Below are 22705 nucleotides of genomic sequence, written 5' to 3' on the forward strand. Positions count from 1 at the left end.
GAAGGCTGGATGAGATTGGGGGATTTGATTGGATGGCTGGTGCCCTGTACGGATAAACAGATAACCCCTTTAGGGATAGGTTTGTGGAGGTACCCACCACCCAGCCTTTAGTGGGTCCCTCTTTCGGATTTACGCATATTTACTGCAAGAAAATTGAAGCACGAGGTAGATGATAAGGGTAGCCATATGTCGACTGTAAGATCATTCTAAGGGGTCTTTCTGATGAGGGCAATTGCGGCATAGAATAGAGCCTCTATCCCTTTCGGGGTTGCCATTTGAACCACAATGGACCCGAACAAAAGAAGGAAGCTTGACCCACAAGCTGGCAAAGGGCCGTGTGAGTGAAGACGCCCGCCGTTTTGCTGAGGATACCGCTCATCGACCTCTTAGTGATGAGCGCTTTTGCAGCCAGAAAGAGCTTATGGGGAGCCCAGATCGACTCTTCTGCCGTCGAGGCGCCCAGACAAAAACAGGAGAACAATTCGATCAACCAAGAAATTAGCTCAAGGAGGCCATCCCCTGGCCCACAGGAGTCTGTACAAGTTGCAGAAGCAGACACAAAATCCTCGTCGAGAGCTCCCGTCAGCAATTCAAATGGGAGAGAATCCCCGGGCCAAACCTCAAGTGCCTCCGTACCTACCACCCCTTCGACAGCCCAGTTGCAAATGTATGTGCCAACCGCGTATAGCCAGACCGCCAACTTCTAACTCGTCAAACTACCAGCAGCGACGCATCACAGCGAACTATCCTTCAGTTCTCATCGTTCAAACCTAATAGGAAGAACTACCAACAGAAATTGGATGGTCGTACTATCCTCAAACTAGCTGACGGAGAGGTAAGTCTAATGTTGCCTTTGATGATATGCGACCCGTCACCTCTCTAACTGGCGAAGCGCATTGTGATACTCGGCAGTTATGGCCTTGGGATCTTAGAAGGCGAAGTCACCATATTAGGGGCTACAATACGGGCAGGTGACCCAGTCCAATGGATACATGCCTCGCACTGTCATGCACTTCCCGTTCTCCGAACGACGAAGGATACAACCGTCGAATTGCGGTCTCATCCAGCCGCCAGTGATCTGCGGGCGTTGGAGAGGCTCTCTTTAATGTTCGGAAAGTTGTGGAACGAGACCTCTCAGCCTGGTCCCGGGTCGGGTTCAAATAAACAATACAACAGTACCTTCCAGATTGTCAGCTGTTTCCCCCCTACTTCTCGGCACCACTTTAGGCCGCTAACCTCGAAGCAGGTCTATACTTCAGAAGATGGTCCTAAGAGAGCCATTCTGCAGGATCTGGTGTCACCAGCCGAATGGAATAAGAAGATTGCGGAACTGGCTGGTGGCAAGCCACCGGGGCCGCCTGTCTTATTTATATGCGGCCCTAAATCCTCGGGCAAATCTACCTTTGGAAAGCTGTTGACAAACCGCCTTGTAACGAACCAAGCCTCCTCTCGAAAGCGGGCATGGCAAGGTGTCGCTGTGCTTGATCTTGACCCGGGACAACCCGAATACTCGGCACCAGGTGTTGTCTCCCTCGTTCATGTCACCAAGCCCAATCTTGCACCCCCTTTCTGTCATCCCTGTCCCGACCCTGGCAATAGAATAGTTCGATCACACGCCATTGCCTCCGTCACTCCGGCGTTAGATCCCGAGCACTACCTTGAGTGTGCTCTAGATCTCTTTGGCCACTATCGAGATAAATTGGGCACCAAAAGCCCCTTGATTGTCAATACTCCCGGCTGGATCCAAGGGACAGGACTTGATATGCTCCTGGCGCTGGTCGAGAAGATCCGCCCTAGCGAAGTCATCTACATGTCTCAAGAAGGCCCAGAAGAGACGGTTGATGGCCTCAGGGCGGCATGTCGACAGGTTCCGTTGTCTGCCTTGCCTTCTCAGGCAAGCGAGTACGCCTCGAGGACCGCTTTGCACCTTCGGGCAATGCAGGCCATGTCGTACTTCCACTCGGACAAACCTTCCCTACAATCTCACCACTCGCGCTGGGATCCCAGGCCCCTAGCAGATATGCCGCCTTGGAAAGTCAGGTTCAGGGGGCCAAGCCGGGGCTTCCTTGGCCTTCTCTGCTACGACTATCAGCCGCCCCCGAACCTGCTCGTGGAGGCCATCAATGGAATGATCGTAGGCCTCGCAGCCATCGAGCAAAACGCAGCATTGAGGGATTTGCTCGCGGGCGACTCGTCGGGCGAAAGGCCGACCCTGGGCTCCCGTTTCGGCATGGAATTGGGTGACAAGACGCCCGCCGAGCACGACGAAGGGGATTTGGTCCCGCGGACACCTGAAGGGATTCCATTTATCCCGAACCCCAGAGGCCGGACCTTGAATCCTAGGTATTCAAGGCTGCTCGGCCTGGCACTCATCCGTGGCATCGATGTTCGACGGGGGGAGCTTCACATCCTGACTCCCTTGTTAGAGAATATTATCACCGACCTTGCAAGGGACGGGAAGAAGCTCGTCCTGGTAGCTGGCAAATTTGACACCCCGAGCTGGGCGTACACTGAAGATCTGTATAAGCGTTCCTACGGCAGCAATGTGGCGGGAAATGCAGCCCAGGGAGCAGTGGAGGTGACGGACGAGGACACGGACGATGACTCGTCTCAGGGTGGCGCCGAGGAGAGCGTGGGGGCTACAAGGGACTACGCGGAGAGCCCATGGGTCGAGTTGCTTCACGGAAACCAGAAGCGGACCGTTGGATCCCGTGTGTGGAGGGTTAGGAGAGACCTAGGGAGGGGGGTTTAACGGACCATGAGCTCCTCAGCGCCCGAGAGGACGACTGCCGTGTCAGTTCGGTAGAATGCTCGGAAATATATGGGGAAGACTCTTGCGGCTAAGGAATCCCGTTGCTGGGCCGCCGTGATGAATTTGGCCAACCGAATAGACTTCAATGGAGCCTCTTGCAGGTCAGAGCTGGTGTTTGTCACGCTTACTCATTATCCCCGACTGAGGAATCAGCATCTCCAAATACGTAACTACCCCGCAGCGCAGCCCCTCTTCACGTCCCTCTTGCCCCGGACGGAGTTGCCGTGGACCTGGGCCGGTGAGACGTTGGTGGGAGCGGATCGCGATGTTAGATCATGATCACCGATCAAGCTAGTCCCTTTTGTTCAAAACTCAGGCTTATCTCCGACAAACATCATCGTCTACTGCGGTAGACACGAGTGGACTTCAGTAAATTTACTAATAATAAGTAATTGTACTTGTACCTGTTAGTTTAGTTTATATGCGTGCCTACCTACCTATCTATATATAATATATATATATAGGTATTTATTATCTTCCACCGTATCGTTCTTTTCCGCCGTAACCCCAACCGTCCACAGTTCTAAGCAGTTGAAGTATTAAGCATGGTTGCTGTCAGCGATATCCCAACGTCGAAGGTCGATGTCCTCATCATTGGAGCTGGCCCGGCTGGGCTGATGATGGCCCTCTGGATGGCCCGACTGGGGATCAAGACGCGCATTGTGGACAAGCGGACGGCCAAGGTATTTTCAGGGCAGGCGGATGGGTAAGTTGATTATTAGCAGTAACGGCTCCGGTATATCAAACCAGTTACTTACCATTTCCAAGATTCCAATCGCGGACTCTCGAGATCCTGGACAGCTTCGGAATCGGAGAGAGGGTATGGAAGGAGGGGAACCACATGATCGGTATGCCCATGCCCCCTACTTCGATGCCCCCTTCCTCCCCCCTCAAAAGACCCCCAGCTCCGAATTAGTACTAACGCACCCAACAGAGGTTTGCATCTGGAACCCGGATTCGGACGGCCAGATAAAGCGGGACTCGCGCGTCGCCGACGTCATCCCGGGCCTGTCGCGTTTCAGCCAGGTCGTCCTCCACCAGGGCCGCATGGAGCGGTTCTTCCTAGACGCCATCCAGGCCTCGTACGCGCCGCCGCCGCCCCCCTCGGCGGACTCGCCGGCTGGCTCGGCCGAGGAGGAGCAGCCCGCGCCCATCCGTGTGGAGCGGTGCGTCGTCCCCACATCGATCACCGTCGACCAAGATAACGCCGGCGACGACGACGACGACGACGACGCGCATCCCGTCGCTGTCACGCTGCGGCACCTGTCGGAGGAGGAGGCCACGCCGACGCAGAGGCTGAGCAACCTCAGCGACGGTCTGTTCCGCAGCAACCTGGCGGAGGACGACCTCGACGATATCTTGAGCAGAACCGCCAAGCGGGAGCATCAGGAGGAAGTCGTCAGGTGCAAGTTCGTGGTCGGCTGTGATGGAGCGCACAGCTGGACTCGGAAGGCCTTGGGCAAGGAGTTCGAAATGGTGGGAGAGATGACCGACTTTATTTGGTGAGCTGATTGGCCGCCGGCCTTGACCTTACGGGCTTCTGCTGACGGTGGTGATGCCGATAGGGGTGTGCTGGATATCGTGCCCATCACGGATTTCCGTAAGACAGTGCTGTCGTGCTCATGGTGGTTAAAGCTAACTTTCAGCAGCCGACATAAGAAAGCGGGTGCTCATCCATAGTGCATCATCGGGAAGCATGATGGTCATACCGCGGGAGAACAAGCTGGTCCGGCTGTACATCCAATTGACTGAAGTGTCTCCAGGTGGTGGCCGGGTAGATCGCTCCAAGATCAAGCCAGACATGATCCTGAAAGCCGCGCAGAAGATCCTCAGCCCCTATAAGCTGGAATACCACTACTGCGACTGGTGGACTGCCTACCAGATCGGACAGCGAGTAGGTCCGCATTTCAGTAAGCTGGACCGCGTGTTCTTAGCAGGCGATGCAGTCCATACGCACTCGCCAAAAGCCGGCCAAGGGATGAACACGTCAATGCAGGACACGTACAATCTCGGCTGGAAGATTGGGCTCGTCTGCAAGAAGATACTGAAGCGGGAGGTGCTGGCAACCTACCGGTTCGAGCGTCAGATGGTAGCCAAGCAGCTCATAGCCTTTGACCAGAAGTTCTCTGCGCTGTTCTCCGGCCGGCCGAAGAGGGATATCCTGGACGAGACAGGTGTCTCTGCGGCCGATTTTGCAAATGCCTTCGAGATGAGCCATATGGCAAGTGTCCACCGACACTGATTCTTTTCGAACTCGCACTAACTTGGCCTGGGGAATAGTTCACGACGGGGATTGGGATAAATTACCAGGCCGATCTCCTCGTCGCCAAGCCTCCCGGCAGCAGCTTCGACGAAGGCATGCCCATTGTCGAGATGAGCGAGCAAGCAACCGCAAGTCCGGCGCAGAGCACGCTGTCCCTGGCCGCGAACTGCAAGCCGGGCACGCGCTTCGCCTCCCACCAGGTCCTCAGCCAGGCTGATGCGCGGCCGTGGCAGCTTCACCACATGATGCCTTCCGATGGGCGGTTCCGGATCGTGGTGTTTGCGGGGAATATCGGGGACGCCGCGCAACTGGCAAAGGTAAACGAGCTGGGAGCCTGGCTTGGCTCGGAGCTGCTGCCAAAGTACCCGACCATGGCATTATCCGTCGGGTCTAACCCTCACGGGGCCATCGCAAAGTTCCGCACGGAGCGGCAGCCGAGCATTATCGATGTGCTGCTGGTGCATTCGGCTCCGCGCGAGGATGTTGACATGTTGAAGGACCTGCACGAGACCTATCATCCGTTCGACCTCAAGTTGGGCTGGGAGTATGGCAAGGTGTTTGCCGACGGTCCAAGCTATCACGAGGGTGACGGCGAGGCATATCGGAAGTATGGTGTTGACAAGCAGCACGGCGCGGTCGTCGTTGTCCGACCGGATGGATATACTGGCCTAGTAACCCAGATAGGGGCTGAGGGATGGAAGGAGACCGAGAAGTGGTTTGGATCAGTCCTGCGGCAGTCTTGAGTCTCTTGACTTCTAGCCTGGGTTTGGGAATCCTAGAGAAAGCAGGACGGCGATAGGAGGCTCAACGACGCCTGTGCTCAGGGAACTAGTGGGGAATTCACAGCAGCTAGGTACCACTAGGAATGAACGCTGGTTTCCCCAATATCCGAACGGACTAAGAGCGGGAGGGGGATATATAAGCGAGGCGCGGCCCCATCCGGACTCCGTGAAGATGCGTACATGATTGGATGGTGAGAGCCGCGGCTGGAGCCCTCTATTTCCACCAAACTAACAGACATCTGTCCCCGCTCCTGATCATCCTTTCTCACTCAACATAACAGAGCTATCAACCGAAAGCATCCGTATGCCAGCCACCAACAACCCAAAGTCCAAATATGGAATCGCATGCGGATGCTGAGCACTGACTGTTCGGGCAGGGAAAATTGGGTGCGCGTGTTCGTTGCTCCCCAACCTCGAACCTTGTTGGCACACGCGTCGCATCGATGAGGTCGCGATGCATCAATCAATCAACTCGCACCATGATGATCACTTGACCATCTTGGTCTCATAGAAGAGGAGGGTTTGGCGTGTGCGCATCGTGCAGCCGAGACATCATCAGTACGGTTAAACGTCGGGAGGTCGTCATTTTTGGGTGACGGGATCGTCGATTGCTTGTGGCGTTGTGCTGCAGTCGCAACGACACAACTCTCCGCTCTTGTGCGTCTCCAGGTGCTCGAGAATTTTGTTAAGCTTATCCTGCATGCCATCGGGTTGATTTCCCGTTGCCGTGATGGCGACGGGGACTGCAGAGAGGGGCATGGTCAGGATCTGGATCTTTGCCCGCATCGCTTGCTCTGCGTCCGCCACTCTCTCCAAGGCAGTTGCTGTGGATACAGCAACTCTAGACCCGACATGGTCATGGTTGTACGCTTCCGCGCGCTCATATGAAGCACGCGAGTCGCTGACTGCCGACGCACCCTCATTCTCGGCGCTGCAACACCCGGCATTAGCTGACTGACCGTCGAACGAGTCGAAGCTCAATAGCGAGGAACGGGGAGAGAAGGAGCGCTGGACGAGAAACACAGTGGAAGGATTGCGCACCTCTTTACCGACCCTTGTTGGGCCGTCGTGGAACAGGCCGGCGCCATGGATGCTGCAACACAGATTCGGAGGTCGGATCAGGGCAATAAACCCAGTTGGAAGCTCTCCCCGTCCGCGGCTTGGTGAACGGGTCACCCGATGCTTTTCAGCTATCTATACTACGCAAGGGGCTGGCGGTGTTGCGAGTTTGGGATGAGCTCTGAAGGAAAGGCGAGCAGGTAGGTCCTAAGGAGGGTGCTGCCAGTAGGTTCGGCAATGGTAGCCGCTTCCAAGTAGTTCTCCTGTAGAATCCGAGTATTTAAGAAAGTAATCAATGTTTCTGTGACCATCTCCGCCGGGCGCGTTACTGTAGGAGCTTGCGATGGCTAGAGAACAAGCGGAGAAGGTGGGAGGAGAGGGTGAAAGTTATATGGAAAGTAGGGTGCGAGCATATATGGAGGCACCTAATCGTTCTCCAATCAGAACTGGCGTCTCCAGTCCTCCAGCCAGAACTGGACTCTCCAGCCAGAACTGAACTCTCCAGCCAGAACTGAACTCTCCAGCCAGAACTGGACGCCACTTACCCTGCCTAGGTACCTACCCACCCGTATTAATTCCATCCTGGATAGAGCAGGCTACATAGGGTGGGTCTGCACTCGAAAACTTACTCGGGTTCGAGAATTGTGATTCGAGAATTGACGACGGGAGCTACCTACTTGTATATGGCTACCTAGGTACCTGTAGGTATGTCTGGCACAAGCCCCCCCCCAGTTTAAGTCATTCCTGTCCATTGGGCAGAGAAGGCAGTGCTGCCAATGATGCTCAGCCTGCAGCCCAGTCTGAAAGAGGAGAAAAAAAGAGCACGGCACTCGGAAAACCTTTTTCTAGGCCTTCAATTTAAGAAACAACGCAGTCAACGGGGCAACAACAATTCTACCCCGCCGGCCCCCATCGCCTTGTCGCATTACTGTAGCATAGACAACCGCTGAGTCTGACGCAAGATTTGGATTGCCACCTTGCCACTGCTAGGAACGTAGAGAGAAAAAATTGCAGCAAAGAAAGGAAAAGAGAAGGGGGTTGAAGATGCGAAGATGCGAAGATGCGAAGATGCGAAGATGCGAAGATGCGAAGATGCGAAGATGCGAAGATGCGAAGATGCGAAGATGCAAGATGAGATAAGATAATATACATATATAAATAAGCAAACACTCCAAAGACAGATCCCGGCTTCCCGAACTTTAAACTGGATCCATTGTTTGTTTAAGGTTCCTCCAAGTACGCAATAATTGTATTGGCCCGAGCGGTTAATCCCAGTAAGGCTGACACCTAGGTAGGTACATACAATACAGTACCTAAGGTTGTAGGTACCTACCTATGGGGCGAGTCGCATGCGTACTGTGGTTCTGTCACCTGTGTGCATGCATACCACAGCTGTACTGGCCCTGCAGTAGGTACCTAGGTACCTGGTACTGTCAGCGATCACCCAGCATTTGGTTTAACGTCTTTTGTTACTCTCCGGCTCAGGATGTAAGTGCCCAGGTGGCAACGGTCGGCGACAATTCTCTGGACACAACAGCATATCGGTCTATCAGTGGCTAGGGGCGCCCACGATAGTATCAATAAAAATACGCGGAATAAGGGGAATTCTGCTGTGGGAAGGTAAGTAAAAGGAACAGAGAGGGCAGCCTCTGGCAGTCTAGTCAGGTGGCAGATACTGCCAAGGCGGTGTAAATTTGAACACCCTGGATCGAGATCTTTAACTCTTTGGCGGGGTAGCGACAACCCCTGAACAGTTGCTTCTTGAGGCTTAACCTGCAAGACCTGTACCAGGGTCTGACACTCACAGGTAACGAAGTACCTACTCACTCACTCACTCTCAAGAAAACAAAATCAATCGCAAAAGAATGGAGACAAACAACAGTCACCATGCTGCATCCTCGTCATGGCATCTGGTAGCGGCTCCAACTGTCAATCCTCATCAACGCCGTCGCTGCGGGGCGCATCCCCAACAGCAAAATCGTCCGCCTCCTGGTCAACTGTGCAAAAGCATGGGCCACAACCCGGGCAGACCAGGCAGGTATCCCGTGGGAGTATTTCAACTTAATTAGCAACGTGTTTCTGGTCAAGGGGGAGAAAGATGAGAGAAAAGTCAGGGAGGAGCTGGCGCAGCTAGAGGAGAGGATACATTCGCATGAGCATGAGCTGATCGTGAGGCGACAATAAAAGGTGGTGGGGGAGATATTGGAGGCAAGGAGGGGGAAGGTAGAAGCCATGGAAGGTGAAGCCAAGGGGCAGGCTCATAGGCGCACAGACACGTCGTTTAGCAGGCACTGAAAAAAATACCCCGCAGTATGCCCAAGGCCTGGTTTTTACCTGAAGATCACATGACCAGGCCAATGAGTCAGCCAGGCCTACACTAGATGATGGCCCACCCCCACCAAGATATGGAAATTCGAACTTGGAAGTCCCGCGATATCTTCACGCGAACGACTACCTGAACAGAGAATGTAAGTGATGGTGATATACCACCTGTTTCGTTATGCTAACTTCTCTTCTACCATACTAGCACAAATATGGCAGGCGTCGAGAGCACTAGCACCCTGGTGGTGCTTCCTGGGAAGCCAGAGCAGAGCGAGGCGACCATGAAACTCCAAAATGTAGCGTATTGCGTCCTCATTGTCATATTATTCGCGGCTAACAGACGTATCAGACGGAGAAGCGCGATTTCCTGATTGGGGTGCGTCGAATTCCCGAATTCCCCGAGTAACGAGCAGATCACAGCGACTAAGACCTACCAGTTCGAGAAGCAATACCAGCAAGAATGGGCCGAATCCGGCATCTTCACCCCTGATGCCCCGTCTGCAGACGATGGAGCCGACTCGCCCAAGTTCTACGGAACTATGGCCTACCCATATATGAACGGCACTCTCCACGCCGGACATGCGTTTACAGCTTCGAAGATCGGTCAGTCCATATCCTCGGTACATTGAGATATGTGGAAGTCGACCGAGCTAACAAAGCCAACCAGAGTTCGGAACGGGGTTTGCGAGAATGCAGGGCAGGCGCGCGTTGTTCCCCCAGGGTTTCCATTGCAGTGGAATGCCCATCAAAGCCGCCGCCGACAAGTTGGTCCGAGAAATTGAACTGTTCGGCGAGAATTTCGAGCGCTACTCGGAAGAGGACGAAGACCTTGAAGCTGATAGCACTAATGCGGCCCCCGGGAATCCGGAGGCAAAGACCGATCTCAGCAAGTTTGCGGGCTCCAAGAGCAAGGTTGCAGCCAAGTCTGGTCAAGTGAAATATCAGTTTCAAGTACAGTTCCCCTTTCTATTCCAATATCGCGCAGCAATGTGCTTACCAGGACCGCGGCTAGATCCTGTTATCTCTGGGTCTGCCCATCACGGAGATCAAGAAGTTCGCCGATCCCACATACTGGATCACTTACTTCCCTGCCGTGTGCAAATCCGGTACGTTTGGATCGCCGAATGCAGTGCAAGCATGTGACTGACCACACCCCTAAGACCTCACTTCCTTTGGCTGCCGGATTGACTGGCGCAGATCCATGGTCACAACTGATATGAACCCGTTCTACGACTCATTCGTTCGCTGGCAAATGACTCGCCTGAAGGAGCTTGGAAAGATCAAGTTCGGCAAGCGCTACACGGTGTACAGGTGAGACAATCCATGCATCATCGAATCGGTCCAGGTTTCGATAGTAAACAAGACTGACCCAAGACAGTCCCAAGGACGGCCAAGCTTGCTTGGACCATGACCGCAGCGCCGGTGAAGGTGTGACAGTCCAGGGATATGTCTGCATCAAGCTGCAGACGCTCGAGTGGTCCGCGCGTGCCAAGGAGATCATTGGCGACAAGCTTCCTCCCAGTGCTCGTGTCTATTTTGTCCCCGCGACTTTGCGCCCGGAGACCATGTATGGTCAGACCTGCTGCTTCGTGGGACCCGAGTGAGTTGCTGCTCCGGTAGCCTTCGACGATATACCTCGTTCTCTGACCCCATGTTTGTCGACAGGGTCGAATATGGCATCTTTGAAGCATCAGCAGCCAAGAACGAATACTACGTTGCGACAAAACATGCTGCTCGTGTGAGTCAAGTTCTGCTTGCTGACTTGTATGGTGCCCTCTTTACTGACGCTCTGTATGTCAGAACATGTCTTACCAGAACGTCGGACCGGAATGGGGTGTGCTGCCAAAGGTCGTCGATATCTTGGGTTCTGATCTCATCGGTACCCTCGTTCAAGCACCTCTCTCGGTTCATCGTGACGGTGTCAGGGTTCTCCCAATGGATAGCCTGAAACCTACCAAGGGAACTGGGGTTGTCACCTGTGTCCCCTCTGATAGCCCCGACGACTATGCGACCACGCTGGATCTGGCCAAGAAGCCCGACTTTTATGGCATCCAGAAGGAGTGGGCAGAGAAGGAAATACTCCCGATCATAAGGACTCCAAAAGGCGACCTGATCGCCAAGACTCTCTATGAAGAGTTGCGGATCAATTCTCCAAATGATACGAAACAACTCGCCGACGCCAAGGAGATTGCATACAAGAATGGCTTCTACCAGGGCACTATGATCTACGGTCCTTACTCGGGGAAGTCGGTCCAAGAAGCGAGATCTCTCGTCGAGAAAGACCTTCTCGAACAGGATCTTGCCTTCAAATATGCCGAGCCGGATGGTCTGGTCATCAGCCGATCTGGGGATACCTGCGTTGCGGCGTATCTCGATCAGTGGTACTTCAACTACGGCACCTCGGCAAATGGCGGCGACGGCGAGTGGTGTGGTCAGGTCTTGGACTACCTCAAGAACGAGATGAACTGCTATTATCCCGAGGCCGAGCATGCATTTGAGCAGGCCATCAACTGGCTCTCGCAGTGGGCATGTAGCCGCTCCTTCGGACTGGGCACAAGACTGCCCTGGGATTCGTCGCAGCTTGTCGAGAGCTTGTCAGATAGTACGGTTTACATGGCCTACTATACTGTATGCCATTTGCTTCATGGCGACATTTTTGGGAAAACACCAGGCTTGTCAACGAAGCCCATCTCGCCCGAGCAAATGACGGACAATGTTTGGGATTACATCTTCTTCCGTACGGAGACGGTGGAGACCGACATTGCCACGGAAGACCTCACCGCCATGAGGAGGGAGTTTTCGTACTGGTATCCTATGGATATTCGTGTGTCGGGCAAGGTACATATATATCTCTCGTCTTTCCTCAGAATTCATCGCTGGCGTGGACAAACCTGCTAACTGACGGCGTTAGGACCTTATCAACAACCATCTCACCTTTGCACTGTACCACCATCTGGCTCTGTTTCCGAAGCGGTTCTGGCCTCGGGGATTCCGAGTCAATGGTCATTTGATGCTCAACAGCAAGAAGATGAGTAAGAGTGTTGGGAATTTCCTGACACTCCGCCAAGCGATTGAGAAGTTTGGCGCCGACGCAAGTAAGACATTGTTCTGAGCTTGAGCTTCATGTGGTGCACCCACTAACCACCTTGTGATATCGACAGCTCGGTTGGCCTTGGCTGAAGCAGGCGATGGCATTGAGGACGCCAACTTTGAAGAGTCCGTCGCCAACGCCTCCATTCTTCGCCTCTTCGAACTGAGAAAGTGGTCCAAGGAGGTGCTGGACGATACCTCTTCCCTTCGTAAAGGCGATCACACCTTCTTCGACAAGATCTTCGACAATGACCTGAACGCCCTCGTCCTCGAGACCCGGCAGCATTATGAAGGGTGAGTACTAGCTCCACGGCGATTGCCTACCCCCCCTCCACTTTCTGCCCAGTTATTGACTTGGTGAAGGACCATGTACAAGCTTGCAATGAAAACTGGTATGTCACCTCCACTTCTGGCCACCTCGCAACGCCGCCTGAGACGAGGACTAACGGATGTAGGCTTCTACGACCTGCAGTCAGCGAGGGACTGGTATCGAGAACAGTGCCGAGCTGCTGGCGTTGGTATGCATCACGACCTTGCTCGTCGCTTCGTCTATCTGCAAGCCCTGCTGGTCGCACCGATCGCACCCCACTGGGCCGAGGGCGTCTGGCGGCATCTTCTACACGAAGACTCTAGCATCCAGAACGCTCGCTACCCGGAGGTTCCCGTACCAGACGCCGGGCTGCAGGCTGTGCGTGACTAGTAAGTAGTATCTTCTCGTCGAAGGGCACACCGTATAGTTAGGGATTAACCCCGATACGTTGTGTAGTATCAAGGCAACGACCAGCGCAATAATCCAGTCAGAGGCCCGCCAGTTGAAGAAGAGACAGAAGGGCAAGCAATCCTCCTTCGACCCCAAGAAGAGCAAAAAGCTCAGCGTCTTCATCGCCACCACATTCCCCGCATGGCAACAGCGATATCGAGACGCTCTCCACAAGCAGCTTGACTCGACCGGCAATCTGGACTTGAAGGCTGCGGCAGCAGGTATCGACAAGGCCGAGATGAAGAGAGCCATGCCGTTCATGCAGGGATTGAAGAGCCGCCTCGACAGCGGTGAGAGCCCGGAGCGTGTGTTTGAGCGGGAGCTGCCCTTCGATGAGGCTCAGGTCCTCCGGGAGATGGTCCTCGGGCTGAAGGCCGTCATCAAGAAGCTGGACGCCGTTGAGATCATCCGCATCAACGAGAACGGAGCGGGCGAGGTCATCTTTGCGAGCGAACAGGAAGGCAGCTCTGCTCGGCGCGAGGGAGAGCAGGTATCGTCTGAGGGTATATCTGCGGATATCACGCCGGGGAAGCCCACCGTCATCTTTGTCAATATCGAGGAGTAAATCGGTATAGGGCCAAAAAAAGTTCCTGGCAATAGATAGGCATGGTTGAAGGTCGTTTAGACGAGGATGGGGGCAAACGGCGCTACCACATGCGTATACCTATCTACCTAGCTAGCTATGTAGTGGCTGTCGCTTTAGAAATAGAGCAAAGATGCTCGTGATCATGTGCATGAACGCTGTGCCCGCTTATGAAATGAACCACACAGAGAAAGCAAATATGAAGACACCTTGGTTGGGCTCCTTCGTGGTACCGAAAACTCGTGAAACTTGCCTCTTGTATTGTCCCACTTTTTTTTGATTTCTCTCTCTCTTCAGATAGGTGTATAGAGGCTCCCCGTTCAAGAGCCTGGCATGCATGCCTCTTATTGGTCAACGAAGGAGGGGAGGGCGACATGCAGAAGGTCTAAAATTTGGTCTGCTTCTCCTGGCTAAGTGAGTGCGGCTCACCTCCCAAAACGCACGAGCTTCTTCCAGGAGAATATAACGTCCTTGGATAACAGGATCCTCAGAAATGCCAGCACAGCTAGGTATTAACTACCTAGTCGGTCAGGGGGAAACTACCGGGTGTGACTAAAATATGGACAGGAATAGAGCTATGTACAAACTCCACACTACACCCGACCGACCCCTTGATTGTTTGGCCTGGATTACAGGCACTGCGAGTAGTAGTCGTTCGACACAGTGCACTTGAACGGCGAGGCGCAGACCTTGCAGCCCGTGTAGCCGATGCCGCCACACTGGGCCCACTGCGGCGCCGTGCAGCCGCCCGAGGGAGGAGCCGACGTCGTCGGCGCGGCAGACGTTGTTGTTGGCTTCGTCGTGGTGGAGAGGGTCGTGGGGGGCGCCTGGGTGGTGGTAGGGCCGGGGCCCGAGTTGCCGTTGCAGGTGAACAGGGCGGGACCTGGGATGGTGTACTTGCTCGAAGGCGTCATGGAGTAGATGTTGACCAGGATACCGGGATCGGTGGCCTGCGGGTGGGAACTGTTAGTCCATATTGCCACTTCGCAGGGGATCATGCACTGACCTTGTAGATGCCTGGGATGCTGTAGGTGGCGGGAGATGCGCTGCCTGTGCCACCAGAAATGTTGATTTGCGCACATTCCATCTATTGATTGTGTTAGCCGCACCGTTCTGCCTGTGAGCTGGGTTTAGGTTGCTAGATCTTGTGCCAAGATCAAGCAGATGCCCGCGATGACCTGCAAGCAAAACTTACGTAGAACTGAGCACCCTGGGACGAGCTAGCACCATGGAGGGCGATCATCTCAGCACGGAGAAGGTATTGGCCGTTCGGAATGCACTGGGGAATCGTAATGCTCTGGAAACCACCGTTGTTGATAACCTTGCTAGTGCCCCAGGCACCGTTGTTGTACCCATCCTCCTGAATCTTGAACCTGTTTCGGAACCAGTCAGCAAGCGCCACTCTCGAGTCAACAGTCGTCTGCTGGGAAATTAAGCCTCCATCTTACCATCCATTGCCGACTCCCGAGTTGGTCACGGCATTGTCAACCTTCTTCAGGTATGCAATGGTAGGTCCCAGATGGCTGGCGTCCATAACATCGTTAGGGCCGGAAGTAAGAGTATGTCTCCAGATGGCTCGGACAGTTGAGCCGGCCGAGACGTTGATGATCTTGTCAGACGGAGTCGTGGGGTTCGGGCCACCGTTGCAAACAATGTCGTTGGAATTGACGTCGACGATGGGTCCGTCGTAGCTTGGAGTGCGGATTCCATATCCAATAGGATTGGTGGTACCACCGGACTCGAGCTGGAGGAAGATGGTGTGGGCGGATACCGCCGAGGCAGCTGCCAGAATCGAGAAAGCCTTCATCTTTGGATATAAGACCTGGCGGAGTGTCGGTAGGTACTAGAATCAACGGGCTATGCGTGCAATACAGGTAGAGGCGTGGGTTGACAACAGAGAGGATGTGGATTTGGAACGAAGGTAGGGCAGTAAATATATATGTCTCCTAGAAGGACCAGGCGAAGGCTGCGCCGCGTAGCCGGGGCGAGCCCTTCTAGGTTCTCCAGCATTCCGTCAATTCCATGGCATTGCTCGAACGCGCAGCGTGATGTGGCCAGCCCGGGAAGCAATCCCAGGTAGAATGGTTGGGTAACTTGGGGTTTGAGCACTAGTCACAATAGTGAGGGTCAACCAGTGCTACGGCGGAGGGACATCGTCCGAGCTTGTAGATGGAGACCCGGTCCGGGAGGGGGGCATGATCCCCAAAACCGGGGACAGCCGCAGGCTTCCCGAAAGGGCAGAGTAATGAAGACGCAGTGGCGCACACTACATGCTGCAACCAACAGTCACAAGCGCCGAGCCACTAGGTTTCGACATCAGTCGTGTCTGGCGGCGTCAGAGCCACGCTGCCATGCTACCTTACCGTGCCAGAATCGGGGGACGGAAGGCCAGGCAGCGTGGCTCTGACGCCAAAATGCTCCCGGAACACGGGGCCACGGCCTTGGCTTCCGGAATCTGGCACGAATGCTCAACATGTGATCTTTTTCGAACTTGTGTATGAGTTTTTACTCGATCTGATGTCCTTGAGTTTATCTGGGATCGAGATACTCGCTGGCTGGTCTCGCATCTGCCAACGGTTTGGGCTTAGCGAGGTTTGCATGCAAGTAATGAACTGTAGCGTGGTATTCGAAAGGAAACGAATGTTGATGGACTGCTGCCAGTTAATTTACGTTAATAACCCCTGACCAACCACCAACCAGGTTAAAATTGCATCCCACATTCACGTGACTCTGTAACGTACCTTTGAGATTGTGGCATGACGACAAAACCCACCGTTCCCCACGATATCCCCGGTTTCCATTGCTCTTCAGCTCTGTCATAATATATATGTGCATGATATAATTTACCGTGTCTCCAACAGCCCCCAAATCTCTCTCCGCAGTATGCAAGCTGAACCCTGTCGCTTCAAAGTGAAATGTCCCGTTTGAGCTACGATCAAGTCGCGGAAGGCCTACAACTACCGGGACAACAACCAGGGACCGGGAAATGAAAGAAGGCTAACATAGATAGACAGTGATGATGCAGGGAATTTCTAGAAGTCAACTCCGACGCCGACCAGATCAATTGCTGCCTCGACTTCTTACCCGGCCCCCAATTTGGTGCATTGAAAACCAGTTCCTATCGTCGAGTCCGGCGTGGCGTCGCTAGTTGGCCGCTGCCTGAGCCGGGCCCGACTCCCCACCCTGACTTGGAACTCAAGTGGGATTTCCACCAGCCACAGCTCACTGCGTACACATTTTTGTTTTGTTTATAATTTTCGTACTTGGCTCCAGCGTCCCTAGAAAGACTCTTGTGAGGTAGCCCGTTGAGAAATATCATGCTTGGGCAGACACAGTACGCTTTCTAGTGGCTGCCCGGCTTAGAGCGAAGTCATAGACCCTCCAGGACGCCTATGTGTTCACCTGGCCTAGGGTAGACACCTCCAGAATGTTGGTCACCTGGCAACCCCAAGCACTTGCCAGCCATACAACTGCGAACCTGGTGCCGGCGTATCAAAACCGACCTGGTTGTTGACTCGGGTTGGGACGTAGCTTTTGCAGCTTTGTCAGACTCCGGCTGCACTGCATAAGTGCCCGCCCACCTTTCTTTCCTCTACTCCCTCGCCTTGGTGCTGATCCAGGATCAAGGGCACGTTGCATTTGATGGTTGTGGTTCGACAGCCAGTTGGCGAAGACATCGCCTTCTTTACCTCCTTGCCTCCGGCCATCACTCCAAAGTTGGGGTTATCTAAGTAGCACTCCTTGACCTCTTCACTCACTCTTCAGTCAGACGGGCGGCAAAATATGCGCATGACCATTAGTTTTCGGATGCATTAGCCTCTTGTTACTAGCAAATCCATGCCCAAGCAATGTCTTCGCTTTTCCCTTCAACTGGGGGGGATTTAGCGATAGCCATGAAGTTGGATCAGACAAGAACAGAAGCAGTGTAATCATTTGAAGTGCAGGGTATACTCTCGAAGCCGGTGGTATGATATGACACCTTCAGATACCTCACTGTTATACTACAAGTTTTCTTACTTTTGCACACTGCGAAACCGGGCTCAGCTCTCAACAACTTCCCCCTCCCCACCCCCTTTTTTTCCCTTCCCCCCTCCAGCTCCAGTGAAATTCCATGTTCCCTGAGGGTACATGCAATGGATCCCACACATACCTACTTATTGTCATGGAAGTGACGTTCGAAATCGCGAATTACCTCCCCAACGACTTCCATGTGTGCTTGCGCTCGGCCCCTCGCTCCGAATGCGCCCACCGGCAACAACACGAGAGCCTTGTCATCTAGGAAGAGGGATATTCGGTGGTTTTCCAGCTCGTCTTGTTCCTCCTCGGACCGGTGAGGGGCGATATCACCTGAGTAGCTACGAGGCTTGGTCGTTAGCCATGGCCGAGTCTCGGTATGGAGGTCTTCACTTCTTGTGATGACAGGTGCTCTTTGGGGGAAGAAGGGGGGGGATGAAAGTCTTTGACTTACCTTGCGGCAGAGCCTTGCTCTGCTCTGACCGAGTCCATCGAGGTACCTGATGCCATGATGATTTTGGCCCGAGGGGAACGTATCGACTGTTTGGCAGGCAAGGGCAGGGGGGATATTATAAGTCCCTTAACTTCGAAGGCTGGGGTATCTATTCTTGGATGAGACAACAAGCAGCAGAGAGACGAAGGGGTGAAGAGGATGGATGGGCCGCCGGTTCAAACTGTGCTGCCCGAAGGATGGCATTTTACAGGATTGGGGTCTGGAGTCTGAGGATGATGGCGGACTTATATATTCTGAGGCGCACAGCACAAAAGTGTGCTCTTCGTTTAGCCACAATTTGTCCCTGAAGTAATGGACGGACCATGATTGGACTCGGAAGGATGGACCTTTGGGCGTGGGGTTTGTGATTTGAGCTGGGCGTAGATGGGAACAGCTTCGAAGGCGTGGGGGGGGAGGGGGATTTTGGGTAGACTGCTTCCGCAGTCGGGTCAAGGCATCCCCAGGTTCCTGCGCAAGCACAGGAGGCACGCGACCGCCATTGGCGGAATTGACAAGAGCAACAACAATGCCAGGGGGGGGGGGGGGGGGTTTGATGAAAAATGGTAGCTGACGATGAGTTTCTTTTTCAGGGGGTTTTTATCACTTTTTTATCATCATTAAAGAAATATTGCCCTGATCTTCCCCAAACATGGGAAGTCCCGGCCTCTTGCACTAGAGGAACCTTGGTTGGGGCCTTAAAAAAGGCTGTGGTGCCGCCTGCGCGGGCCAAAACTCTGGGGAAGAAGAGCTCCACAGTCGAGAGCTCAACCGACATGGATGATGGTGTGGGAATTTGAGAGCCTCATTGGATTCCACCCCTCAACCCAACAGATCGTCTCCCAACACACGCACTCCGGTGCCACTCCAAACCTTTTGAACTTTGTTCCCCCCCACAGCCACTTTATAAGTTAGTCCCTGACGGGATCGCACAACCCCTCCCCCACTTAAAACTGCACACCCGGGATTGCTAGGAGTCAATCAGGACCGGCATGATGACCTAATACACATCCCGGCAGCCGAGGCATGCCGTTAATAGGGGCCTCAAAGAATGCCAGCTCGAATAACGGGACACAAAAAGAACCGAGGAAGGCCGCCTGCACCCACCCAAATAGGAAGTAATAACACCACGAATCAGATCTAAGCAGGTGGGAAAAGAAGGGGAAGAGAGGAAAGGCGTATGGGAAAGAAGAGTTCTTCCCAGGGGTGTTCCTAACAGCAGTGTAATGAAGGGGCAGCAGACGGACCGCAGACGGACTGCAGGCAGACAGCAGTGCAGAGAGACGGTAAGGTGGGCAGCAAGATGGCGCGGAGACACCTACTGATAGGAACGAGACACGCGGCCCGATGGTAGCCTCTGCGTGGGGTGCAGCCCGGGCCTACCTAAGGTACTGTACCTACTTATGAAACCTTCCATACCTACCTTACTTTCAGGTAACTACCTAACTTACCGGTCAGCCGGTGAGCAACGCAGACCTGTAAGCGCCGCAAAATTGTGGCTTTGCAAAGTGGTTGCTCCTTGGCTTCCTGGTGGTGGCGTTTTTTCCTTCTTTTTCTTTTTCCGGCGCAGTTTCCTGCAAGGCAAAACGGAGTGCGTGTTCGGCAGACTGCCTTGTGATTCATAGACCAGTCGATTCAATCGGTCTGCTGAAGAAAAATCTTCAGGCCCACCAAAGGTCATCTACGCCGTGTCACCGTGGTGCCACACCCATCCCTGTGCCACACCCATGGTAGATCCCGACATAGACACGTCAACCCTTTCCCCGGAAAGTGTCTAGGGCTGGTGGTCCTTCCATCAAGGATGAGTAGGGATTCCCGACATTGCGCCCGAGTAAGGTGTCTCGCTTTCTCGAGACCAATCAGCCAATCGTTGCGACTAGAGATTCGTTCCGCATTTTGCGGGCCATGCGGTTGACAAAGGGGCGCGAGAGGATTCGCCCTACAATTGCGCCCCACATAATGTACGTCACATAAGTGGGGATTCATCCCAGGCACGATTTTGTGGGGATTCAAACACCCACCCGTAGGGCAAGGAAACGAAACACCGCGTGGGGGTTCTCTGGAGAATGGATGCGACCCGACGTCCACGGGTCCCACACACCGCCAAGTACCTACCGAGGTTCCAACTTATTCGTTGCAAGCGGTGAGCGCTTTACATTTCGTGATACTATCTATAGATCAATCTCGCCTCGATATTTCGTCCTCCTTTTTAATTACCTCAATTCCTTATTAGTGGACAAAGTTTCATCTCCCCCGTTTTGTTAGGTATCAAGCCTCTCCATATTTACACAGGTAACTCGAAATGGGGGACCATCCCTCCTCCATTAACCTGAGGCGACAGATCTTGCTCACCGACATTTTTGAGCCGGATGTGAACGTGATCCTTTACAATCCAGATTGAGCCCTTCCGCCGCCTCCTTCAAGGGCGAAGGGGTCAAGGAATCAAGGGAAGCCAATCCCAACTCGGAACCCTTTGTTAGAGCACATCTACCACTTCGTTTATGGACAGGATTGGCCCCAGGTTGAGTACTTGAATTGGCTCGTACGTGAGGCCCTTCTGGTCTCCCAGGGAGGCGAATCGCCGAGTGTTGGCGCAGATGACCAGAAACGGAGGGTGGTGTATTATTCAGATATAGCTAGTTTGTATACACTTGAGAAACACTCTCCGCCCTTCTGACCAAATCCGGCTCGCCCGTCTGACAAAACAGGGATCAATTATGACGAAAGAAGACAGCATATTGTTACATTGCAAGACTTGGCCAATAGTGACCACCTTGAAGACTCGCCGGCCCCCGAATGCCTGGGCTACCCGCTCATGGGTATAATCGAGATGTGTAGGGACTCGTTTGGTCGTTATCACAGGGCGGGTGCACCTGGGGCCGCTTCCCCTCCTGCTAAGAGTTGTTCGAGCATCAAGAGCAAGGAATCCAAGATAGCTTCTTGACCGGTCGCGGTAGTGTTGGTTGTGTTGTGAGCTCTATCCCATAGCCTTTGGACAATGTCGCTGCCGTCATTTTCCATGTAAGTCCGAAGCCGGCTCTGGCGGAGTCTCTTGGTATCTTCAGGGTGCGGAATTGGTACTGTGCCAGTCCTGCTCAAAGTTGTCAGATCTCTAAACTGCGTCATTCGGCTGATTTTGCGAATAATGGTGGTTGTTTTGGAAGGCGCGGTCTGTAAACAAGGACATACATCGATCCATCGTCGACGTTGAGATACATGGAGCTATTATCGGCCATTGGGAGACGATTTTGATGAAGGTCCGAGGGTGTCTTTGGAGTTCGGTGCAAGAAGGCTGGCTGTGGCGATGCGGATGACGGTACGGCGAGGCGATCCCAAACTCGAGTGCGGCGTCGAAGCAGGGTAGGAGACAGGCGGCAGGAGGCAGGAGGCAGGAGGCAAGATTTAAATACTTAAATAATCTGGGAGAACGAAGGTTCAGTTCCCCAAACAAGGCTTGCCAACGGGCGACTCAAGTTAGATTCGCAGGTGGAAGGAACCCTAGTCACCAGGCCAGGGGTACAGATGCCCTTGTTAACAAAGCTGGGAGCGCCCTCCATGCCAGCCAGGAAGAAAAAAAAGATGCCCGGCGGTGTGGACAAGTTACCTGGTCAACAATACGGGAGCTGCTATAGGCCAACTGTCTCTTTGGAGACCTGTATGTCTGGGATTGGTAGCGTGCCTTGGGAAGAAATGGACGTCACTGAGCCGAGCTTCCATGTTTACCGGGGACAGGCTTGTGAAGGTGGTGCGCCAACTGGCGGCGACTTGTCCGCCAAACATGGGGAGGGCATGTTCTCATGCTCGGAGAAAGGGCAAAACACTATATCCTGGTTGACAGACGGGGCCCCTGCCTTCGGCGCAGCCCCTGGCTCAGTGAAGATGCTGCAGGTGACTAACTCTAGGTACCTAAGCAGGTCCTGCAGGGAAATTTTGCTTAATGTAGGGAGGCAGGAAGGCTGGGGGGGTGGGATGCACCCGCCGTTCGATGATAGTTACACAGCAGATTGATGACATGAAGAGATCCTGTTAGGGCAGCCTTTCCCGTCGAACTTTCCATGTTATGCGCTAGTTGCTGTTGGGGAGCGGTTGCCACACGACGTGTCTGGCGCGACCGCAGTTGGGCTGGTGTCATTGGGTACCTATCCTGCACCTTAACAGAAGTATGGAATCTACCTACGAAGGTAGGTAGGTACCTCTGCGCAATATAAGGACAGTGGAGAACTAGGTAGGCGACCCCCGCGAAGCTGATGGAGTCCCATCAAATTATCTGGATAAGCTCTTCCCAATCGAGATTCGACTGCGGCAATGCGCAAGTCGTTGTTTAAAACTTGGGTCTTGGTTATATTTTAAGGAGACCGCCAACTTATCCTGGTGGGCGTAGGCACGTCGAGGCTGCGCTTCTGGCTGCGCTTCTGGCTGCAAGGTTTCCTCTTCCCAAGTTGGCTTGCGTGTCAATGGCACACACCGCTGCTGGACTTTAGTCGTCTGGCACAGCCCGAGGTACCTAGCTACCTAGGTAGTTTCTCAAGG

At 53.8% G+C, this 22705-nt stretch overlaps 3 protein-coding genes across 3 annotated transcripts; 2 read left to right on the forward strand and 1 right to left on the reverse strand.

The window, feature by feature from the left end:
• Window positions 1–392: 392 nt before the first annotated feature.
• On the forward strand, window positions 393–5818 carry QBC33DRAFT_578800 (FAD binding domain-containing protein; the record flags this gene model as incomplete). Its single annotated transcript, XM_060431093.1, has 10 exons — window positions 393–536; window positions 577–632; window positions 724–835; window positions 893–2632; window positions 3391–3518; window positions 3581–3660; window positions 3747–4314; window positions 4378–4412; window positions 4462–5033; window positions 5093–5818. 10 exons carry the CDS (start codon window positions 393–395, stop codon window positions 5816–5818), a joined length of 4161 nt encoding a protein of 1386 aa, XP_060282654.1.
• Window positions 5819–9242: 3424 nt separating this feature from the next.
• QBC33DRAFT_541066 (leucine-tRNA ligase) lies at window positions 9243–13878 on the forward strand. Its single transcript, XM_060428127.1, has 15 exons — window positions 9243–9384; window positions 9444–9534; window positions 9588–9614; window positions 9676–9841; window positions 9906–10189; window positions 10251–10344; window positions 10399–10549; window positions 10617–10838; window positions 10904–10976; window positions 11039–12076; window positions 12150–12333; window positions 12400–12622; window positions 12692–12720; window positions 12784–13027; window positions 13095–13878. Exons 2-15 carry the CDS (start codon window positions 9451–9453, stop codon window positions 13651–13653), a joined length of 3378 nt encoding a protein of 1125 aa, XP_060282655.1. The 5' UTR covers window positions 9243–9384; window positions 9444–9450; the 3' UTR covers window positions 13654–13878.
• Window positions 13879–14173: 295 nt separating this feature from the next.
• Window positions 14174–15709, reverse strand: QBC33DRAFT_100157 (glycosyl hydrolase family 61-domain-containing protein). The gene is made up of 4 exons (XM_060421831.1): window positions 15120–15709; window positions 14867–15044; window positions 14678–14758; window positions 14174–14621 (listed from the first exon to the last, which is right to left on the reverse strand). The coding sequence occupies exons 1-4, from the start codon at window positions 15476–15478 to the stop codon at window positions 14301–14303; spliced, it is 939 nt and encodes a 312-aa protein (XP_060282656.1). The 5' UTR covers window positions 15479–15709; the 3' UTR covers window positions 14174–14300.
• Window positions 15710–22705: the final 6996 nt, after the last annotated feature.

The sequence above is a fragment of the Phialemonium atrogriseum genome (assembly GCF_030411735.1).
Source record: "Phialemonium atrogriseum strain 8032-3 unplaced genomic scaffold QBC33scaffold_15, whole genome shotgun sequence".
Lineage (NCBI taxonomy): Eukaryota > Fungi > Ascomycota > Sordariomycetes > Cephalothecales > Cephalothecaceae > Phialemonium > Phialemonium atrogriseum.